We start from the raw sequence: 21,827 nt of genomic DNA, 5'->3' as shown, positions 1-21,827 counted from the left end.
ATCAACAGGTTCTGTGCCACGTGCTTTATCAATTATAGCGTGCGCCGGATGCTACATACTGATTGTTCAGATAAACGTATTATTCAGCGTAAGGGTGCAAAGAAATACAACAAAAAAGAAATTAAAACGAAACAGTGAAGTGTTACGAAAAATTAAAGATTTAATAAAATACTAAATTTCTTGAAATTTTATGTGGCACGGAACTTGTTGAGAAGTTCAGGGTACCAAGTGGTACAACTTCATCGACAGTCAATTTGTTGTTCTCAATCAATTGCGATCCTTAATCACTTTATTACCCAGAAGTCGTATCACTTGGCTATCTGATATTCCCACGAAAACGACCGAACGCAAATCCACATGTACGACGCGACAATCTACCACAAAAAACAATCTCATTGGACAATTATATTCACGACGGTACGATCATTTCCTTCAAACGTCAAAAATAATAGATAAAGCAACATATAACTGCCAGGCTAATCAGCGAAGCAAAAATTAATTCCCGTTCGTATCCTCTTATCATCGATCTTCGTAGATCTTTATACATCCGGTGAACGAAGAGATAAGTAGCAAACCGATCAAAAATGTTTGCGTCAAAAATCGAACATGCCAGTCAACGTATTTGGACCACCAGAAGAAAACAAAAAATTGAAAAAAAATGTACACAATCAACGAAGAAAAACTATCGTAATCAAAGTCATTCGTCTCGAAGAATTTTTTTAAGCGCTGTATCGCATCGTCTTTGCTCATCGTTTCGAGATCGATCAGTGCTATCCCTTCCCACACGACCGTCGACTGGCATCAAAAAGTGAAAATCAAAAACGAAAACAAAAAAAAAAAACAACATTTCGGAAAAGAAGTTAGTGAAAAGCAGAACTGAAAACAGTGCCACGAACTACACAGCGCACACAGCAAGCGATCTGATTGGATATAAACCTTCTTTCCAACTGTTGGACGGTCCCTCACCTGGCGCCTGATCGGATATCTGATTGGTGAATTTGGCTCGCATCATTTTAGCAAGATATAGGACGTTTCGCTTGACCCACTTAACGAAACGTGCTATTCGATCGATCGCCTCCGCGATCTTGTTCGTATCGTTGTCAGCGGTCGGCGCCGAAAGATTCGACGAGCCGAAGTTGCTCAGCAACAAGGCCAAGAAGAGATTCAGCACCTATTTCGTCACAGACACAACGCAAACATTTCCTCGTGATTCTCCCGTATGAATTCTGCCGACTCGGCTGGTTCGTTCAATTTTATACTGTTTTTTTTCTGGTGAACGTAATTGGTACCAGGGTGATGGAAGGTCATTTCAAGGTCATTATGTCCTTTTTGCTATTGACTATGATGTATAACAGGGTGTATATAGTGTATCGATTATTGTATTATACTGCTTTAGCAGTTACATTATGTTACACACATTTACCATAGGCAAATTTACACACAAGTGTGCATGAATTTCTACAGTGAATTTTTGATAAACGCTCGAAACTCGGGACTCAATGCAAGTATTTAAATAGATTAACACGATTTCTGCTCCTCGGAAATTTCAAGACAAAGATTACCTGATTTTTCCGAGCATTTATCAAGAATTTACTGTACCTTCTATGAGACCTCCAATATGGCGCCTAGAAATTTCTGGAACCACCAGCCCTGCATACAGCGAGTAACGAAAATATTCGACCAGGTTCCCATCATTACCATGAATATTATAAAAGTCCTCTACATCTAATTCTACAATTTTTATCAATAAATCGTTTTAACAGTTCTATGGTCCGAATATTTTCAATACTCACAGTACCTGTTTTCGTTGACAAACGACTCGTTCTTCCTGTTTTCACCTGAACGGTTATTGTTAATAGTATCATGTTTGGTCACACGTTGCGATCAATCCTACCAGCACCAATTAAAACGGGAACGATTCGCAATGGAACCGTGATCTATTTTACATTCGTTCCCTGTTTGCGTATACTTACAACCAGATTACCGATGACTACCGTGGCGAGGAAGAACGGTATGCAAGAGACATCGCCGACCAGCATACAGTCCCACATCGACTCGATCCATTCCCCGCACAACACGCGAAACACGATCATGAACGAGTGCATGAAATCGGTGAAATTCCATCTCGGTAGATCCCCGTCCGGGAAACGATCGACGTTGTCTGTGTAGTTCTTCCCAAATAGTTGCATACCCATCACGGCGAATATGAAAATGATGATGCACAAGACGAACGTCAGGTTACCCAACGCACCCACCGTTCTACCCATGATGGAGATCAGCAAATTCAACGTGGGCCATGATTTCGCCAGTTTGAACACTCTTAGCTGTGGAAGAATTCTTCAGTTAGAGTAATAGTTAATATAACGATATATATAGTCAGACGAGCTTGAAAAGATTTTAATAGTAGAGGCTGTCTGTTGTTTCTTCAATCAAAGGAGTCTCTAGACTCAAGTTTAAACTATAAAATCTGATACATTTAAAATCGTATCATGGAATAGAATATTTTTCAGCAGAAAAAGAATAATTTCGAAAATATTGTTATGGCACATTATGTATTTAGACAAGTAGGGCGTATTTGAAGCGATCGACAGTCAGATGGCTCACTCAGTTATCTTCTCAAGATGTTCGACCAGTTAATTTTTAATTAAGAAAGTGGTGACTTACTAATCTGAACGATCGTAACACGGAAAGACCTTGCACACCTTCTAAGCCTAACTCCAGCAGCGAGAGCGCGACGATGATAAAATCGAAAATATTCCATCCTTCTTGAAAGTAGTACTTCGGGCTCATCGCGATTAGCTTCAGCGTCGCTTCGATACCGAACGTCGCCGTGAAAAACTAAAAGTTTATCAATGACATTTTACTTACATTTGGTAGAAATTTTGCTTACAAACCTACTTGTACTCTTCGTAAGTAACCGTACTGAATTATTTATTAAAAAAGCCTACTACGCATGGTTTAGCCCAGAGGATCCAAAACTGAAATTGAAACAGTAATTTTTTTTTATTGCACATTGCGTCTGTAATAATAGGAATCTGCATAAATAACTCATGAACACAAAAACATCTCTTCCACCATCTTGGAAAAGAAGTATTGGAGACCTTTCCAGAGTTTGTGTAATTCTTTCTTGATTTGTATTATCTCTGATGGCAACTATTTTGACTGATTTATATGAGAAATTATCAATATTTTATGAAAAATTACTACTTGAAAACCTCTGGGACAAACCGTGCATTCCAAGAGTTAAACTTCGTACGTGTCGAACGCTTGAAACGTGATTCGCTTACGTAGTTTCCGGTCTTGAGCACGCGTTCCATGTCCTTGTCCATGTCGTGATGATCCAGCGCCATGAAGAGTGTATTGACGACGATACAAAGGGTGATGAAAAGCTCTACGAATGGATCGAACACCAAAAGAGACACGTATTTTTGAAACTCAAGCCACAACCAGCAGCAGTCCCACACGCAAAAGATATCGATGCAACGTAGCACCGCGGCCAACAGTTTGTCCTTGAACGTGGGCCCTTCTTCATCGTCGTCTGTCGGAAAGTAATAGGTCGAAACTGTAACGCGTGTTAGTAATTTTGTCTGGCACCACTCTTTTTGGGGAAAGAGGTTTTGGTTTCTTTTTTTATGCTTTGCATTGCTTTGTTCTCTCTCTCGTTCGTCAAGCTTGTTCTTTCTTTCAGACCACAGATTATGCACGAACAGGCAGGTGCATGTAGCAGAAAACGAAAAAAAATATTTTAAAAAATCGTAAACAGAAGTATACTTGCATCGAAGCAACCCAAAACACGATCCATTGGCGACTGCGTACAGAGACTCACAGAATCGTTTTGAACTTCTTTTTAAAATTAAAAAAAAAATAACTGTAATCGTTCGATTTTATTTCAATTATTTAAGTACCTATTTTGATTTTCATTTTTTTATGTTAATCGTTAAAGGTAGTTTTTTTTTAGTAATATTCTTGGTATTTTTGAATTCTGTGAATCAATGTATTTTGTACGAGATGCAAGCAGCAAGAAACGTACACGCGACAGCCGAGTAAAGCTCTAACAGGGGAACTGACGAAACGAAATTAGCAAACACATGATGCGTATGCTGTACAAAATTCCTTGTGATCGAATGTAGATTACGCTTGTTTCGAACAACGTGCTCTGTAATGAAACGAAAGAAACTTTTAGCAAAGTAAATCGAACGAAATCATTTGAATTTCTTTTAACCATCAAAACATTACTCACGACATTCCTTTCCGAGAGCAATTACACTACCAGCTAAAAACTCAAAAGAACAAAGCGTTACATTCCAACTTTTGTGTATAAACAAACGTCAAGGTTGTCTCGAAAATTACTGTCTCCAGCAATTGTTGAATTCCAAACAAAAGAATGGTAAAATACAACTCATAGACGGAGAATAACTTTTCTAATAACGTTTCACGTGAATTTAAATTAATTGTCATCTCTGTTTACCAATTAAAGATCAACAATACACAAAAGAAGTTGTCGTATGGTAGGTCTGATCTCTAAAGAATGAGTGAACAAAAATTAACAAAAGAAAAAAACGTATAAACATAATGAAAATAATGAGTCTACCCTTCGATGGTCGCCATATTGAATGCTGCACAGCAACGGAAACATCCGCGCGTTCGAAGCAGTCGAAAGTGCGACTATGTATATGGTTTGCGTGCGTAATTTGATCCCTAGCGAAAATCTGAATTACAAAAAGCTCTAATCGCGAGATCTCTAGAGCGTTCAGTACGAAATGCGACAATGTCGTTGCTTTTAATCAAAGCCTTTCCCCCGTCCTACAATCGCGTTGTGCAGCTCAGGCGAACGCGGCGGTGCCCTCGACGCGGCGAAGCGAGTGCCGTTTACGGGAAATCATGGTAAATCAACAGACTAAAGCTACGTCTACACTATATAACAAAAGACTGTTATATAACAAATAGTTATACAACTTTCCCAGATAGCAGATGACGCCTTGAAGACGTCCATTTTACGGCTGTTTTAGTTCTGAGACGTCTTTAAGCCGTCTTCAAGATGTCATGTGCTATCTGGGTTTGCCATACATGTTTTTATAGCTTGTTACAAAATTATACCTTCTGGACAAATTCGTAACAAGTTTCTATAACATTTCGTATTTCATTATTAATAATGGCGTCACATTTGATGGATAACATATAACTTGCTATGTAACACGAAAAATGTTATATAACATTTTTCTTTCTGTTCTTCTAACAAGTTTTATTACTTTGTTATATAACTTGTTGCGCTGTGTAGTGTAGACGCAGCTTAAAAGTCGCTGCAGTTACGACGATGACCGAGAGACAGCTTGAAATTCATGAATTCATTCTAAATGTTATCACTAGACTGCGGATGTTTATGCATTTGTAGTATCTCTTAACTTGAAACATACAATAAAATACAGGGTTTAATAGAATTTAATACTATTTACATATATATTATTGATGTAGGAAAGCTTTTAGTAGAGAATTAAAAATTCTACTCCATTTGGATTTTTACATATTGGTATCAGAAATTGTAAATTTGCATAAACTTCCGCAGTCTAGTAATCACCATGTGTGTATACATTATATCTTTTCCTGAATATCTCGTTTTCCACGATAAATTGTCGCGAATATGAACCTTGACAGGGTTTGGCAATGTTTACAATTTACTCTTTATCTAATAATCAATGTAATTAACGAAATAAAGTTTTCGCCTTGTTTTTTTATAAAACAGCCCAAGAAAATGCAGTCTGGGAATTATATTGCTTCAAGTACTAAATGTATTGAAATTATCTTCAGTGTGCACAACTGTATTATCTATATTAAAAAATGAAAAATTATTTTATCTTTTCGTTATTTTTTGTATTATATTTATTACTGGGACTGTCTCTCGGCCACCGTCGTATTCAGAGTGTCCCATTTAAATCAACCCACTCGGACATCTCCGAAAATATTGACGATATTAAAAAATATTTCAGACAAATATTAAATGACACACTTTCTGTTGTGAGTAACTTTGTTTTACATGAACGCGTAGAGGTCATACGAAGGTCAATTTATTTTCAACATATCTTCTAATGATTTTTCGTCAAAAGTGACTTAGTATTTTATTCCATTTTAAAAAAGAAAGTTGACTTTCACATTACCTCTACGCATCCACATAGAAAAAAGTTACATCAAAAAGTGCGCCCTCTGATGTCATTTAACTTTCGTCTGAAACATTTTGGAATATCGTCGATGGTTTCGAAGATATTCGAGTGGGTCAATCTAAATGGGACGCCCTGTATATCAGAGATAAAACAGAAAGCGGAATCCAGGCACAAAGCGACCAGGAGGTCGTGCAGCTGCAGCTAGAATATTTAATCTGTGTGTCATGTACCAGGAAACAAACTCTGTTTCCCCAAAAGAAAACTACTACAAACTTGTCTCGATCCCGTCCAACACGGGCGGTTCGAGGGTCTTACGCGCTGCAATTACTATATCGGTTCGTTTAAAAGCTCCCCTCGTCTCGCATACGAATCCACGCGATAAATTACACGTCGACGACCTCGACCGAACAGAGGAGCAGCCGGCGGTCTCCACGTGTTTTTCTGCTCAGACACAGTGATGAAACGAGCGTGACTCTTGAAATTTCACCCGAGGACCGGTGACCTTAATGCACATCCCGAGAGGGTAATAAACCTTGTGTCGTCACGGCGAGCAACAAGATTTTCAAGTGTCGCACACGTTCTGGACTCGAGATCACAGATTTGTTTTTCTTTTTTATTTTCTCTCGTTGACGCGGTTAGTAAATCAAAATCGGAATGGAACGAACAGAAATAGAGAAAAAAAAGGAAAGAAGACGTCAGAATAAAGGATTCAGTCTACTATGTACAAGGCGCTCAGACAAAAATCTTCAGCACTGAAATATTTAGGTATATCAATAATAGGAATAGAAAAGGATTATATACGAGAGTTTCAACAACGGTGTACATCGAATAAATAGGATGCTCATCACACAAGAGATACACATCGGTGGTAAGGGTGACAGAACTGGAAGAAATAATGTGAGCAACGGGGGATTATGGGAGTCTCGACATTACCTCCTTGCTCGGGTGTACGGCTTTGACGGCCCGCGGCTTGCTCAATAATATCATTCAGTACCATCACATCTGAAAGAAATGAAATCATTAATCGGTTAAAAATATAGAGAATTATTAAGAATATTTTTGTTACTGTTAGTACTGTCGGTTTACCTTTCATGTCAACCACGGCGTGTGGTTGAGAAGGCTCTACAAACGGATTGTCTTGTTGCTTCGTTTTGCCCATGGGATCGTCCAAATCAGCCTCCTGGTAAGAAATCGAAACTTCTTAGTTTTCGTAATATTTTACACGAGGAAAACACAAAAGAGTAGACCTAAAAATCCTCACATCCGATATTCTTGTCAGTTCTTTGGTTACAACGATTTGAAGCATCAGAACTTTAGCTACCAGGTGATTTTACTATCACCATCTATTTAGTCTATAAATACTCAATAAATGCAGCTGATGGACCTTAATTAAGATAAATATTTTCTTAACGTTTCTTTGATTTAGAAGAAAAGAAATCATTTGTGTCAGTATCCACTAAAAGATGGGCGTAAAAAATGATATATAAGTTTTTCGTTAATATCTCGTTAACAAAGCCTCGTATAACATTTTTGCTAAGGAAAAAGTTGTTTCAAATCATCCCAGGAACCCCTCGCTTCCGGGAGTCGAAGCTAGTGTGGGACACCCTGTATATACTCACATAATGGTACTTCTGATTAGAATCGGCGAAATGTCCGTTCACCGACGGCGGCCTGACCGATCTGATCCTCAGCTGGCTCTCCTTGGTCATCGGTTTACCGGCGTTCGCCAGGCCTCCAATCAGATCGCCGTGTGATGTGTAAGAGAACCGTGACGTGTGCGACGTGTACGACGAGTGCCTGGAGCCGAGATTCGCGTAGTAACCGGACACCACGATGATACCATTTTCCTCCGACATTGGCGTCACAGCGTTCGAATCGTCCGCGTACGGTAGATGTTCCTGCGCGTCCAGATACGTCGAAAGGACCAACGGCTTCCGATCGCCGCCAGGCGGTGTGACGAAACGGCCGCGGCCGTTCTTAATCGCGAACTGATGGCTACCGCGGCTGCTACGTCGTAGATTGAACGGTGAGCCCGGCAGACTGAGGCTCGCCTGGAATTACAACAAGGCGGACCACCGCTTTTTTTCTAGCGCTGGTTCTTTGGCGTGCTTGCGTTCGCCTGGAGAACGTATTAAGGGGCCATCGTCGAGCTCTATCCTAGCTGGAGTGGTGCATTCTTGTGCGAAGAGACGACAGTCAGAGGGAAATGGAAGATATGCTGAAAAATATCTAAAGGATTCCTCTCTATCTGCACTACATACAGTAAATCATATTGTAAGATTAAGATAGGTTCATTGCTTATCTTTCCTGTCCCTCTGAACAACCCGTTTCCACATTTCACACTTCAGTTACGATAGAGCTCAATGGGCCCATCGGGATAGGGGGAACATAATGGGAAGCGAAAGTTGGGGATTCCTAACCGCTCCGAGCAACGATCGTGGTAAGCGATTGTTGGGGTCCCGTCAACGCTATCATACAAACTCGATGTAAACGAATACTGCTTGGAAACGCAGCTTTTCAGTATTCTGATTTGTCATCCTTGGTTGGGAAATTAGAATCGTAGGCGTTGTATCGAAGGATTATGTCCCAGGTTAGGTGAATACCTCCCCGTGGCCTGATGTGACTATTCTCTGTACAGCGGTAGATATGAAAGGTGAACTGGGTGTCCGTTGAACCCAGATGACAAGGGATGGATTTGTTGTTGCTTTTCAGGGGTTTCGATTAATATGTATCATTATTAGAAGTTCTACGATTAAAGGTCCATTTATACTTAAACTGGCCGAGCACGGAACGAGACTTCGGCGATATCGGTAGTATGCATTGTTTCATTTAAAGTAGATGAAAGAATAGTTTTTCGATTCCTCAAAGGCTCTTCCAAGACACCTCCAAGGCCCCTCTGAGGCCCTTCTACGACCCCTCTAAAGCCCCTCTAACGGCCCCCTAAGGCCCTTCCAAGGTTCCTCCAAGGTTCCTCCAAAGCTTTTCCAAGGTTCCTCGAAGATCCCCTAAAGGTTCGTCCCGTGTTCGGCCTGACCTACTATAAGTGGACCTTAGCTTTCGAACTACCAATTTTTGTCGAGACTCTATCTAACTTAGGTGATTGAGACCAATATTTTCTGAACGATTGAACTGCCACCGGTGTAAATTCTAATGAGTCAATTCGCTGATCGATGAGTCTATCTATATTGTCTTGATGAATATAAGTCTGATGAATGGCGACGTATCGATCTATGCGTATTATGAGTTTCCATACGGTAGTAATCTACAGTGTTTCGCACGCTGGATGAACTGTTCGTAACTGACGCATGATAATCTCTCCATCACATCCCGACACGTCAAACATCGTCGGTATTTGACATGATTCGGATCATGGATCCTATACAGAGCTGTTTGATGTACGTACGCTCGGTGCTGACAAAGGAACAACGTCCTGAGACACGTACCTTCCGCGGGCTTTCCTGGTAGGCATAAGTAAACTGGCCATTAGCGGCGCGAGAGACCTTAAGAAAAAAACAAGAAAAGATATCTCCTACCAAACGGCTCGTAACGTGGTCTAATTTGTACACCAAGGAGGCACTCGATACGGATATATAGAGAGAGATAGTATGTTCATGTAAATGCTAGCAAAAAGCGTACACAACACAGAGGTAAGAGCAAGATGTCGTACACGCAGAGATGATTACAACTTGTTGCAACATACTATCAGGGTTTCAAGATGTTACTCTAAATTTCGTGGTTGAAGAACAGACAAATGGGAGACACGAAAATCGGAGCCTTGCAAACTTATATGCGTTTTACAAATCTACTACATCATTTAATATCAATATTCACATAGTACTTTTGGACTTCTGATTGTGCCAGCTGCATTAAGTTAAACAAATAGACGAAAAATGTATAATTTAACGGTCGATGTTTGCAACACTATGTTCATTTGTTATAATTCTTCAACGTTCATCAACCGAAAGTTCGTATCTCCTTTCTCTACTAGACACATGCGATCGCATGCAAGACAGCACAATGACGGTCAATACGACGATTTACGCGGACGTAGGCGTCGGACCTGGTTACTATTATACACGTGGAGTATCGAGCGAGATGTAAACATAAACGAGCCTTAAACTCAGCGTACCAATTTGGAAAGACAATTTGCGAAGTAAATCAACGAAAACAAGGAGTTCAAAAGCGGCCTAACGAATTACCATACGACAAGCATGCTTACAGAGCGATAGATTTTAACCCTCGCACGACGAAGTCGGGTCACTGGAGACCCAGAATGAGAAATTTCTATCGAAACAATCGAATTCAGTTCAGTTTAACAAATACATTCTCAAACGTCTGAGAAAATTTTATTCACATTATTTTTGTGTCAGACGATCAGTAGTGGTGAGGGCTGTTTCGTGATGCACCCTGCATGTTTATCTAAAGTCAAGATTGATCGGAAATCGTCTTCCGAGGGTTAATGGAAGGGCTCGACTCGTCGAGATAGGCTAAACGACCCTTTTCGTAACATTCCGTAAAAATCTGTTCGTCACAATTGTCACACGAGCTCTCTATAACGTATTCCTTCCTTTAAAATCTCGTCAGCAAAACTTTCGTTCAGCCCACTTCACATCTTGAGCCGTGTATATACCAACTCGTTAAACTATCTTCTATCTTTCCAACCTGACTGCTAGATGAACTGTGCCATCCTTGCTCGTCCAGAACTCATTCAGTGATACTGTCAGCGGACTATCCACTCCTTGCACCGTAAAAATTCTATCATTCTAACAATCGAAGTTATTACTTGTACAGGGTGTTTCGTGAATGAGGAGAATCTCGTACGACATTTATCCTTCGTTGACTTTGACGAACACAAGAAAAATTTTCATGCAACCGTTTGTCCTTTGAGACGTCGAGATGATAAATGAGTTTTTCGTTCCCTTATACAGGGTGTCTCCTTTTTGAAAGAATATGAAAAGTAACACGTCTATTGTAAATGCACAAAGAATGAAAGAACCTATATATAAATTATCAAATATTTAACAGGGTGGTAGTAAATATTTAACTGGGGCTTAATCCCCAGTATTGTCAACAAAGGATAAACATTTCCCAAGAGAATCTCCACAATTTTATCGAACACAATCCCGAGGTTCACTGTGCCGACGAGTCGAGTCAAAGGATGAACAGAGCCTCGCGCGTAACTGCTCTCGTAGAATGGGGGGGGGGAAAGAGAGAGATAGACGTGTGTTATTCGACGGTTATAAAGCCACCGCGGTCAGATACTTACGGCGCTGACTTTTCGTACTTTAGTGGTAGTCGTGTGGTTGTTGATCTGCTTCACCCGATCCGACTCGATCGAACGTATGCTCATTCTCTCCTTGTTGTTGTCGTCGTTCCCTCTCTCCTGGCCGACGAAAAGCTCGTAGCTCTGACACGAGAAGTTCGACGGCGACTTGACGATGTGATCCGCAGCGTTCGCGGCTGCCTGGGCCGCCGCCTCTCTAGCGGCTGCCTGAGCAGCGAGCTTGTTCTCTTTCGCCTGGGCGGCCTCCACGGCTTCCTGCGATCATCAAAATTCATTAGAGAAACAGTGGATTATGCCTACTATACAGGGTAACTGCAGATAATATGGAACAGTTGAAAATTTCGACAGACAAATAACGAAGTCTATTAGACTACCTTCTATACGAGGTTTGATCAGAGTTTCTGGAATTTTTTATTTATTTGACGGAATATGTATTTTTTCATCGATATTGATATGGTCCCCTTCAAAGTAGTCCCCAATTGATGTAACACACTTATGCCAGCGGTTTTTCCAATGCTTAAAATACTTGTGGAACGCTGTATTTGGTATTGGCTTTAGCTTAGCGATATTGTCTTTATCTCGCTTGGGATTGCGAAAGTTTGTTCTTTCGTGGTTCTTTTTATCTTTGGGAACAGGAAAAAGTCGCTCATGGGGTCTCATCGGTTATTTACTGTACAGTCTATACTTTCACCCAGCAAATCATGGACCAAACCTGAGACATTAATTTGGGGTCCTCCCTTGTTAGAAATGTTAGCCTTCTAGGTACCAACGGTAATTTTTACAAGGAGAAAACATTGAAATGATAACATGCATGTTTATCGAGTAGATAACGTACTCTAATGGCTTCCTCTTCGGCGGCCTCCTCCTCCTCGGCTTTCTTTTGGAGCTCGTCGTACGACATCGCGACAATGGCGAGGATCAAGTTGACGAGATAAAACGAGCCGAGAAAAATGATCACGATGAAGAACAACATGTGCCACGGGCCGGCCGATCTTAGTACCAGCTGATAAAGGTTCTCCCAGTAGTCCTGGGTCATCAGACGGAAAGCGGAGAGTAAGGCCCAGCCGAAGGTGTCGAAACTCGTGTAACCGTAATTTGGATTGTCGCCGTATCCTTGTAAACACGTATAGCCAGGAAGGCACTGCCTGTGAACGGTCCACAAAGAGATCGTCAGTATGTTGGATCGAACAGAATTCGGATGAAATAGAAATGGGTAAAGTATTACATTATATATTGCGATCGTAATATATACAAAATACAACGAAATATTTCGGTGGTAATTTTTAAATAATTTGGGAATGAAAGAGGTAAAAAGGAATCTAATGACGATAATTACCCTGCTCCAGATGAATTTCCACACAGGGGCATATTTTTCGCCTCGTCCACGTACCAATTAGCTAAAGGCAGAACAATTGAGATTATTTAGCGAAAAAACAGTACGTTCCAAGAAAAACTACCTCCCCCAAAAGATCAGTCCATTACAACTGGACATTAAAGAATGATGGACGGTATTGCTACATACTTTCGTTACTAACGAATCGCTCCCAGTTTTCGTCGGTGAGATTACCCCAGGAGCCGTCCTCAGGAAAGTTTTTTATACACTTTTGCGTGAGAACCCCCATGTAAATCTGGAGGCCCATCAGCGCAAAGACGGAAAGAGAGAACATCGTCAGGATTATCACATCGCGCAGGTTCTTCACGGATTCTATCACAGCGCCGACAATGGTTTTCAGACCTAGACAACGAGAGAAAAGGACGGTGGGCTCAGTTCGGTCATTCCGTCAGCCTCGTACGTCGACATTTAAAACGGAACCAGCTCTTTTTTTTGCGTTTTCAGCGTGCGGAAATAGATGATCGACTGATCTGAGAGATAAAGAGAGACATAGATACGAGGGGAACGTTGGTGATCGGAGAACAATCAGGGGAAACACACGGGCGGACGGAGAAGGATCAAGGAGGAACGACGGATCAGCGAGAGCTGTAGTAGATTAGGGCAACAGTAAAACATTGATCGATGCATTGCCCAGATAGCACATGACGTCTTGAGGACGCCCATTTTACGGCTATTTTACGTCTAAGAGGCGTCTTTAAGCCGTCTTCAAGGCGTCATTGGTCAGATGCTATCTGAGTTGGGTTCTCGAGAATGATTCTGTCGCTTCTGTTACATCTATCGGGGATCTAAGCTCCATAGTAGAGACAAAAATGAAGATAACAGCAATGGATTCTTCGAGTCGTCGAAATCGCCAAATAGAGTCATCTACAGCGAACGTATTCAGCTCACGACATTGAACCATGGTGTATTTTCATTTGTAAACAATAAGTCTGTGACTGATTGAGAAATGTTACAAGTATTTTAATATAGGTCAGCTTAAGCTGAAAATAAAGAAAGCATACATTTCCAATATGGTGGCTCGAAAGGAGTCAAGCATCCGCCATATTGCCCATACGTGATGTCATAACGCAACATTCGTTTTTCCGAGATCACAGAATTGATTGGACACTGAAATTCACTTTTGAGATCACGAAAAACGACAGAATTCTCCTCGCAGACCCAGCAACTTCGATGAATGACCCGACGCCGACGGATGAACGCGAAATATGAAAAATAGGCTGATGAGCAAAATGGCAGCGTGACAACGATATAATAACAGATCGAACGACAGAACAGGCGTTATATTTGTGATGAGTTTGCGAGAGATGTGTACAGCGACCGCGACAAAGAGTGTGTCTATGACCTCTAATAATATATAATATATGTATATAATCTGCGACTACGACCAATTCTATTTCACTAAGCATACCTGGTACAATAGCGACAGTCTTCAAGGCTCGGAGGACTCGAAATGTCCTGAGAGCGGCAAGGTTGCCTAGATCTATGCCCATCGTCACATAACTGCAATACACCCGAACATCACACACATTACAGTGATACAAACAAAAAAACAAAACGTTAGAAAAAAGAGAGTTCAGGACAGTTAAAGTTTACTCAAAGGGTTTTACTCGCTACGGTTCCTAATGGCCTACACCAAACGTCTGCTTGGAAACTGCGTGTATCGTAAGAATAGCTATTACTGCATGCACGATTGGAGATGTAATGGTCACAGTAACACGAGAATCATCGTTCGTAATTCAGAAGAATTTTTATAGTTCACCGATTAACCACCATTAAATATCTTCTTGTTTTCTGTTTACGGCAAAACCTCGCTACAAAACCACTTCATCGACCTTTTTATAATCATATCAAGAGCTACACAATATCATGATCAGCAGCGAATGAAAAAAGGACAGAAGACAATGGAACGATCGTAGGATATCGTGTCCATTGCTCTCTATAATAGTTTCGGCGACAGTCTCGAGCGATGTTCTAATAACGAGGTAGTATTGTAATTGATGAATTCACGATTTTAACTTAGTTATATGTTTGGTAACAATAAATAAAGAAACATTAATAATAGTTAATGAGTTAAGAATTGAAGGATTGAAACAATTAAAGTACAGTAAATCATCGATGAGTATTCGAAGGCTCCTCGATATTGACCAGGGCAGATCCCTAGGTGTAACGCCGATTATTTAATGAAGTTTGGCACATTAATAGAGCTTGGAATTCGGAAGCCAATGATATTTGTTTCAGCAACATATAGCCATTACTTTATAAAATGCTCAGTGCTGAAGAGCCTTCGAACACTAATCAAGAGTTTACTGTATACCTAACAAATTACACTAAAAGAATTTTGCCTCTACAGATATGTAATAGTTAGACGATAATCGGCAACCATCATAAATTATATCTTTCTTATTCTCGTGATACCGGTTACAATAAATTGAGTACTCGTTACGCTGAATAAATACACGTATTGACCATCTATCAACAATTACTTAATATATGTTATAGAAGATATATATAGTCTAAACTACAACAATTAATAAAGTGATTGAATCGAATCGACGATATAGAACTATGACTAATCAACATTACGAAATGACAATAATTAGGTACTCTTCGGTTTGAGGTTACTAGACATAAATAACGTCTCTAAATCCCCTATCTAAGTGGACTAATACTCGTATATGCCTGTTACGTATTCATGTGACTATTACGTGTGGTACAATGTCAATGTTGATATATATATATGTTATTTACGTATAGATTGGCCAAAATGTGTGTTTGTCTGTGTGTATGTAACATGAAACGATATAGATTATATACTGAAGTAAGTACGTGACATACTCGATGCTACAGAAATATTTTCATAGCGTAACTCAAGGTATCTAGCGAATGTGTGTCTACAGTTCAAAGAAACCTGACCGACTAAATTCGAATATGTACTAAATTCAGCGTTTCGTGGTGAACGCTTCTCTGCGGGGGAGGACGAATCGACGAGATCTTTTATCGTTTTTTTTTTCCTTTGTTTTCTCTCGAAATCGGTCCTGTCGCCGCGGTTCGCCTAAGACCGCCATCTTGTTTCTCGATTGTACCCACGAGACTAAAGAGAAAATCAGTTTTATCGAATAAAAATTCATTGTTTAATTTTATTTTTCGTTGCGTATGATCGATACATATCTCAAGAAAGAAAAACGTGAGTTGCATCTCTTATTGTCATGCATGTTCTAGGTTAACTCGAAAAGATTTAGCGAGGATTTAAGGGAGCCACTTAGAGACAAAAAATTATGGATTCACGTTTTGAGACAATTCGGATCTTACACGACCGCACGACACACCGATTCAATGAATGTCTTTTCTCGAGTCAACTACATGTATATCGTCACCCGAGTTCTTGTCTGTTCTATCTCCATTTTTAAAAAAAAATTTAGTTAATCAATTTACGTGAGTCCCATTGGTCCAAAAAATACAGATTCATCATAATATAAAGAAAATTCAACCTGGAAAAGAACAAATATTCTTCAAAGCCCTAACTCTGAAATTTTTGAAATTTGTTAAATATTGTAATAAATAGCTATCCAGTAGATGATATTATAGTGTTTTGATTATTCCCCTACTTCCCTGCTTTTATAATATTAAACTTCCTAAACTTTAAATTCAGTTTTCTCAGTTTACAAACTAGTGGAGATAGAATAAATACGAACTAGAGCGACGATACATTTCAATGTGAGTCCTTTATTATCGAAAGAATCTACATCTCAGTCGTATTTCCGTATTACGCGAGATAACATATTAACCTAAGAATGATATCCTATAGATATTGGATAATTCGATCAAGACCACTACATCACGTGTTTTCGATGAAAAAAAAATTTGAAAAATCGTGTCTGACTAAATACTGAACGATCGATCGATTTGTTCGTATTTATATGTCTGTTCGACACATGTTCGTGTGCACCATCCCGATTCTTATTCCTTTTCGTCACACGCTGTTACTCTACCGTGTTCAATGCTCGTCCCTTTCGTCAATTTCTGTAACAGTTTTCGGGTTTTCGCTTTCTTTCTTTTTTTTTCTGTATCTTTTTGCACTTCCACTCGGTCTTTTCGTTGTTTCTCTCTGGTTTATTAAAGAATAAGTTTTTTTAACTACTCACGCTAAAGCTATAACTACGAAGTCGAGCCAATTCCATGCATCTCTAAGATAGGTAAAAGGCTGCAGAATGAAACCCCTCGCCATCACCTTAACGGCGGACTCAAATGTGTAGATGCCCGTAAATATCACTCTGAAAACAACAAACACACCACTCAGCTTTTTTTTTTTAAAAATTCGATTCATTGAGCGCGCGAGCGCGCGTGCACGAGTTCTCTCTACTGCCTAATCCTCTGTTCCCGTGAAACCACTGCGCTGAGAGTCGCATTAGCGACACGGCCCACGTGGCGAAAAGGATATATACCATTACTATTGTCGGGTTACCTTCAAAGATGTGTAAAGTGTATTTTAGATTCTTAACAGTTTATCCCAAATGAGACTCGGCCACGGTGCATTTATTTATATTATTTTAATTATACTATTTTCCAAGTTAAGGAATGCTGTAAATGCATAAACATCCACAGTTTAATTATTATCAACATAATAAGACACCTGAAAGTAAATTTTTCTCTCATTTTTCAGTTTGTAAATTAATGCCTACAATTGTGATTGTGCATAAATATTCTCAGTCTATTCATTAGTATAAGGAATGAGCCTTATTATTTCCAGATTTGGATCCTTGTATAGAAACTGAACAATTTTGATCAGACCTCAAAAGTAGTCATACCGCGCTCAAACCCATCGCTACTTCTCAGCAAAACGAACTATGGCCTACCAGAACTGAAAATGTTCTACACTAATGTTCGTAACGTATCAAATTTATTGATTTATGTTTTATTGATCCTTTCCGGTGAGTAGTGTCGCTTTTGCTAAACTAAGCGATAGTATCCGATCGCTATCGGTGTCTAAATTGATCACGGATCGCCGTAGACAAGTCAACTATATCCAAGTGAACAATTATTCCCACCCCTGCCCAGCAAGCCATTTAACACACGGGTACAGACGTTTCACGTTCTTCTATTTCATCGTTACGGTTATTTCGCACAGATCGCTCATGTCTACGTCTACCTCTAGAGAGACTAGTACACAATAACTTACCAACGGAATACAATTTATCACAGTCTCTACTCATATATTTAGAGCTATAAACACGTAGAACATCGCTTCAAAAAAAATATATATATATACATACACACGAAAGATGTTCACGTAAAGACTGGCATTGAAACTGTTGTCAATAATTTATCATCAACGTTTACATGTTCAAACTTTTGTCTTCTATAAAATACGGTAAATGTTTGATTAACGCTCGAAACTCGCGACACAATTCATGAAATGCAGAAATCGTGTCCCTCTGCGATAACTGCTCCAAAGCGATCCCGAGTTTCGAGCGTTAATCGAACATTTACCGTATTTTGTAACAGACAAAAGTTTGAATGTGTAAACATTGATGATAAATTATTGACAACATTGGTGCCATTTTTTATTGAATATACCTCGTATATATTATATATATTATATATATGTATGTATATATCTATTCTGTACAACGTGTACTCGCCGTAAGCTTTCGATGGCTTTCCTATCTAAACGAACACGCGAAACCAAATAAAAAGGGCCTCGCGTAAAATCGGGGATAAGAAACGAAATCGTACGTGTGAAATAATTGAAAAAAAAACCTCGTCATCTCCGGCTTAGGCTCGTAAGCACGCTAAGCTACATTGACTCAGTCACTGCAGAGCAAGCGGAAATATATTTATACGTATAATATTGACTGAGAGAAGAAGAGAATTTGTGAAAAATGTATACAAAATGTCCAGCGAGATGTGATGGACAAAGAAATTCTTCGTGATAAGATAAATTGAAAAATTTTGATACACGAGTCTCGTTTTATTCATCTTCATAAATATTAACAAAATCGTGGTTTCATTCATATTTGTGAATAGACACGCATTGTCGTAGGAGTACACACGTTGATTGTTTAAGAACAAAACCTTGACTAAAAGAACATTTTTTTACCACTTAGATTCTCCTTTTCACGTAGAATTACTGTCTAAATATTGTACCTCATTTACTGGACACCCTGTATACATAATTTTTGTATCAATTTCAGAAATACCAACGTTCAATTATTATCGATATACAATCGATCTTTCATTTTCTTTACTGTAATTCACAAAATTTCAAGCCGTTTTATGTCATTATCTTCGTATAATCTCGTATCAATTAAGAAAATAATCGTTTGATTAAAGTACAAAACACCTGTTCGTATACTTTTAGTTATTCGCTTCCATCCAACCGAGAATCATCCGAGTTGCCTTTTCTTTTAATTTTTACATCCTCGTACGAGTATCGATCTTTCCTTTCCAAGATCATACTGTCCATAAAACTTTACGTTACAATAGATAAAACTTTTAATTACAATAGATCATATAGTGGTACGCAGATTTCAGATTTTTTAATGAGTGGTCCACAAAGTAAAAAGTTTACGAACCGCTATTCTAGAGGGCACTACGGATCGCAGCAAGATGACCGCCAATTTCGCCACTTCGAGCGTCCAAACTTTCAACTTTTCTATTTAAATGATTTTGTATTATTCATCGTTTATTTCGAATGATACTCGTACGACGGACACAAGTAAATGAAAATCAAAAACCGTAAATAAAAAAACATAGAAAAGCGTGAGAGTAGACAAATAGTAATAGATAAACCGAGTTTCCCGCCGAGCGACGCGACGTTTCGTAATTGTCGAACGGTCGAGACGAGACGTAACGAACGATACTCACTCCGTGGACTCGATGGCGGGCGTAGTGGGCATGATCATGAGTATGCAGTTAACCAATATTGTAGTGATAATGAAGAGGGAGAACATTGAGTGAACCAATATGTAAATGGCCACGCGTCGTATCGGGTTGAACGGGTCGAGGATCCACATCGCGTCTGTCGCTGAGAACCTGAATATGTCCTTTCCCTTGCTGATGACGACGAAGGTCTAAAACATACGACATTGTTAAGTAAAAAAGAAAACAAATAACGTATGAAATTTTCTGTCGACAGTTTAGCCTAGTACACGCTTGGAGTCGGTGTCAGTAACCAGAAAATATAAATGGAATAATCTGAATAAAAGGTTCTACCATTACTACTCGATAACCCTTCTTCGGATTATGGGGACCGCAGCAGACCTCCTCAAATATTTAAACTAACCACGCTTTAATGCGTGTTGATATAAATATTTAAAAATTTATTTAATCCTCTATTATTTCATCAAGTTCTTAAATGTTGCAAAGCAAATTCGATTGCACTTAACAGCTACAGAAATAATAGTTCTAAAGAAATGATCACAATTTGGAAATTCAAATAAGGGTTAAATAATAAAAAGTTGGGACCACGGTGTTGTGAACTCGATATTTTTATGTGCGTACAATGGAGTTTAGACAAGGTGTTCCACCTGACATAGCCACACCCTGAATTGATCTGTATGTATACTTCAACCCCCTTTCAGTTCGTTCCTCAGGCGCTTCGGCCGTTCAAAGAGCGATGCGTGTACGAAGGTAATAAACATTTAATGAAAAACTATGAAGTGACGGATGTCTTTGCAGATCGTAATGACCGGGAATAATTCGGGGCTCTTCCTACATATGAGCTTCTAAATTAAAGTGCGACATGAACTCTTTGACGAAATCAAGAGAACGTGGTCTGGCGTGTCTCCTGTCCGCCATCTTGGAAACCGTAGTCAATTCTTTCTAGTCTTTGCTAGAGATTAAGGTTTTGAACATCTCATTTTGAAGATCCCTCGATCATTCTGATCTGCGAATTTTCAACAGAACTAAGGACAGAAGATGGACGACAACAAGAAGAAAGGATAACGTTCCGTGTCGTTCGAAATAAAACTGGGTACCCTTTGGTTATGATAGAAACTATCGATATCCTCGAGAGGTGTGGAGGCCAACTCGGGTGGAAATTCGTTGTGCAGTCGGACCGGGATCGGTGCTCCTTGCTCGAGCATCGGATCCGGCTGAGGACCCTCGTCCTCGTCCTCGTCGTCATACCGTACCTGTGAAATCGAAACGCTTCTAAGTGATATCCTCGTTCCGCGACAAACATAAAGCCATCTATAGATAAAAAAAATATATAGAGCTCCTTTACATACGTTGCAATAAATCATCGTTACCCGTATGAGACGTGCTTTCGGAATTATTTACAGAATAATCCACACGCGATATACCGTTCGTATCACGTGTTCGGCACTCTGTGGATAAACGATGATCCATCGAGCGACAGTGGAATATCGGTGAAACAAATATTTCCAAAAAAAAAAAAAAAAAAAATAATGCGATCCTCGTGAGAAATTGATCCATATTTATTCTCGACTTTAGAAAAGAACATTATACGTTCGATCTTGCGTGTACAGTCCCGTTCATAGTATTTGGACACTGAACCTGCAACGGACATCACGAAATTTATTAAAATATCATTTAGACAGTATTTTTATATTTAATTCTATTATATTAAAATCTTCATATTCCTACGGTTTGTATTAATAGAAGATAACGAAAATGATGCACACGATGTAAGTTCCTTTAGGTACTTATGAACTGGAGTGTACACATATACGCTTGGAAATATTCATTTGTATTAATTCGTCTTCTATGTGTGCACCGGTTATTCATAACCCGCTTCTAGATGAGCTCTATGCGTCGTATATGTATATCGTTCGTATCGCGTTGTGCATCGCAAGACAACGTCCCCGAGCTTCGAGGCAGGCACCCGTCCCCCCTGACATGTGCGTGAATTTGGAATCGTACAAAATGGCGGCTGGTTGAATGCTTTTCGAATATATGCGTTCACGCATTAGTGTCACGCACCGAAAACAAAAGCGATCGCCTTTTTCTGTAATATGGTATCGCGTTGTTCATT

General features: G+C 39.5%; 1 protein-coding gene across 1 annotated transcript in view; it reads right to left on the bottom strand.

Moving 5' to 3' along the window:
• The window catches only part of LOC107191756 (sodium channel protein para), a 43,845-nt gene that overhangs the window by 12,745 nt on the left and 9,273 nt on the right, over window positions 1–21,827 (bottom strand). The window contains exons 4-19 of the mRNA XM_015580858.1: window positions 20,809–20,964; window positions 19,697–19,902; window positions 16,975–17,103; window positions 14,241–14,332; window positions 12,962–13,174; window positions 12,776–12,836; window positions 12,275–12,584; window positions 11,422–11,694; window positions 7,775–8,206; window positions 7,242–7,335; window positions 7,089–7,157; window positions 5,098–5,100; window positions 3,288–3,538; window positions 2,665–2,838; window positions 1,974–2,324; window positions 949–1,171 (exon numbers count right to left, since the gene is read on the bottom strand). Coding sequence (XP_015436344.1) covers window positions 949–1,171; window positions 1,974–2,324; window positions 2,665–2,838; window positions 3,288–3,538; window positions 5,098–5,100; window positions 7,089–7,157; window positions 7,242–7,335; window positions 7,775–8,206; window positions 11,422–11,694; window positions 12,275–12,584; window positions 12,776–12,836; window positions 12,962–13,174; window positions 14,241–14,332; window positions 16,975–17,103; window positions 19,697–19,902; window positions 20,809–20,964 — 3,037 coding nt within the window. The remainder of the gene's footprint in view (window positions 1–948; window positions 1,172–1,973; window positions 2,325–2,664; window positions 2,839–3,287; window positions 3,539–5,097; window positions 5,101–7,088; window positions 7,158–7,241; window positions 7,336–7,774; window positions 8,207–11,421; window positions 11,695–12,274; window positions 12,585–12,775; window positions 12,837–12,961; window positions 13,175–14,240; window positions 14,333–16,974; window positions 17,104–19,696; window positions 19,903–20,808; window positions 20,965–21,827) is intronic.

The sequence above is a fragment of the Dufourea novaeangliae genome, unplaced genomic scaffold (assembly GCF_001272555.1).
Source record: "Dufourea novaeangliae isolate 0120121106 unplaced genomic scaffold, ASM127255v1 scaffold228, whole genome shotgun sequence".
Classification (NCBI taxonomy): Eukaryota; Metazoa; Arthropoda; class Insecta; order Hymenoptera; family Halictidae; genus Dufourea; species Dufourea novaeangliae.
The sequence above is the reverse complement of the archived record's forward strand: the minus strand, read 5'-3'. Positions and strand labels throughout refer to the sequence as shown.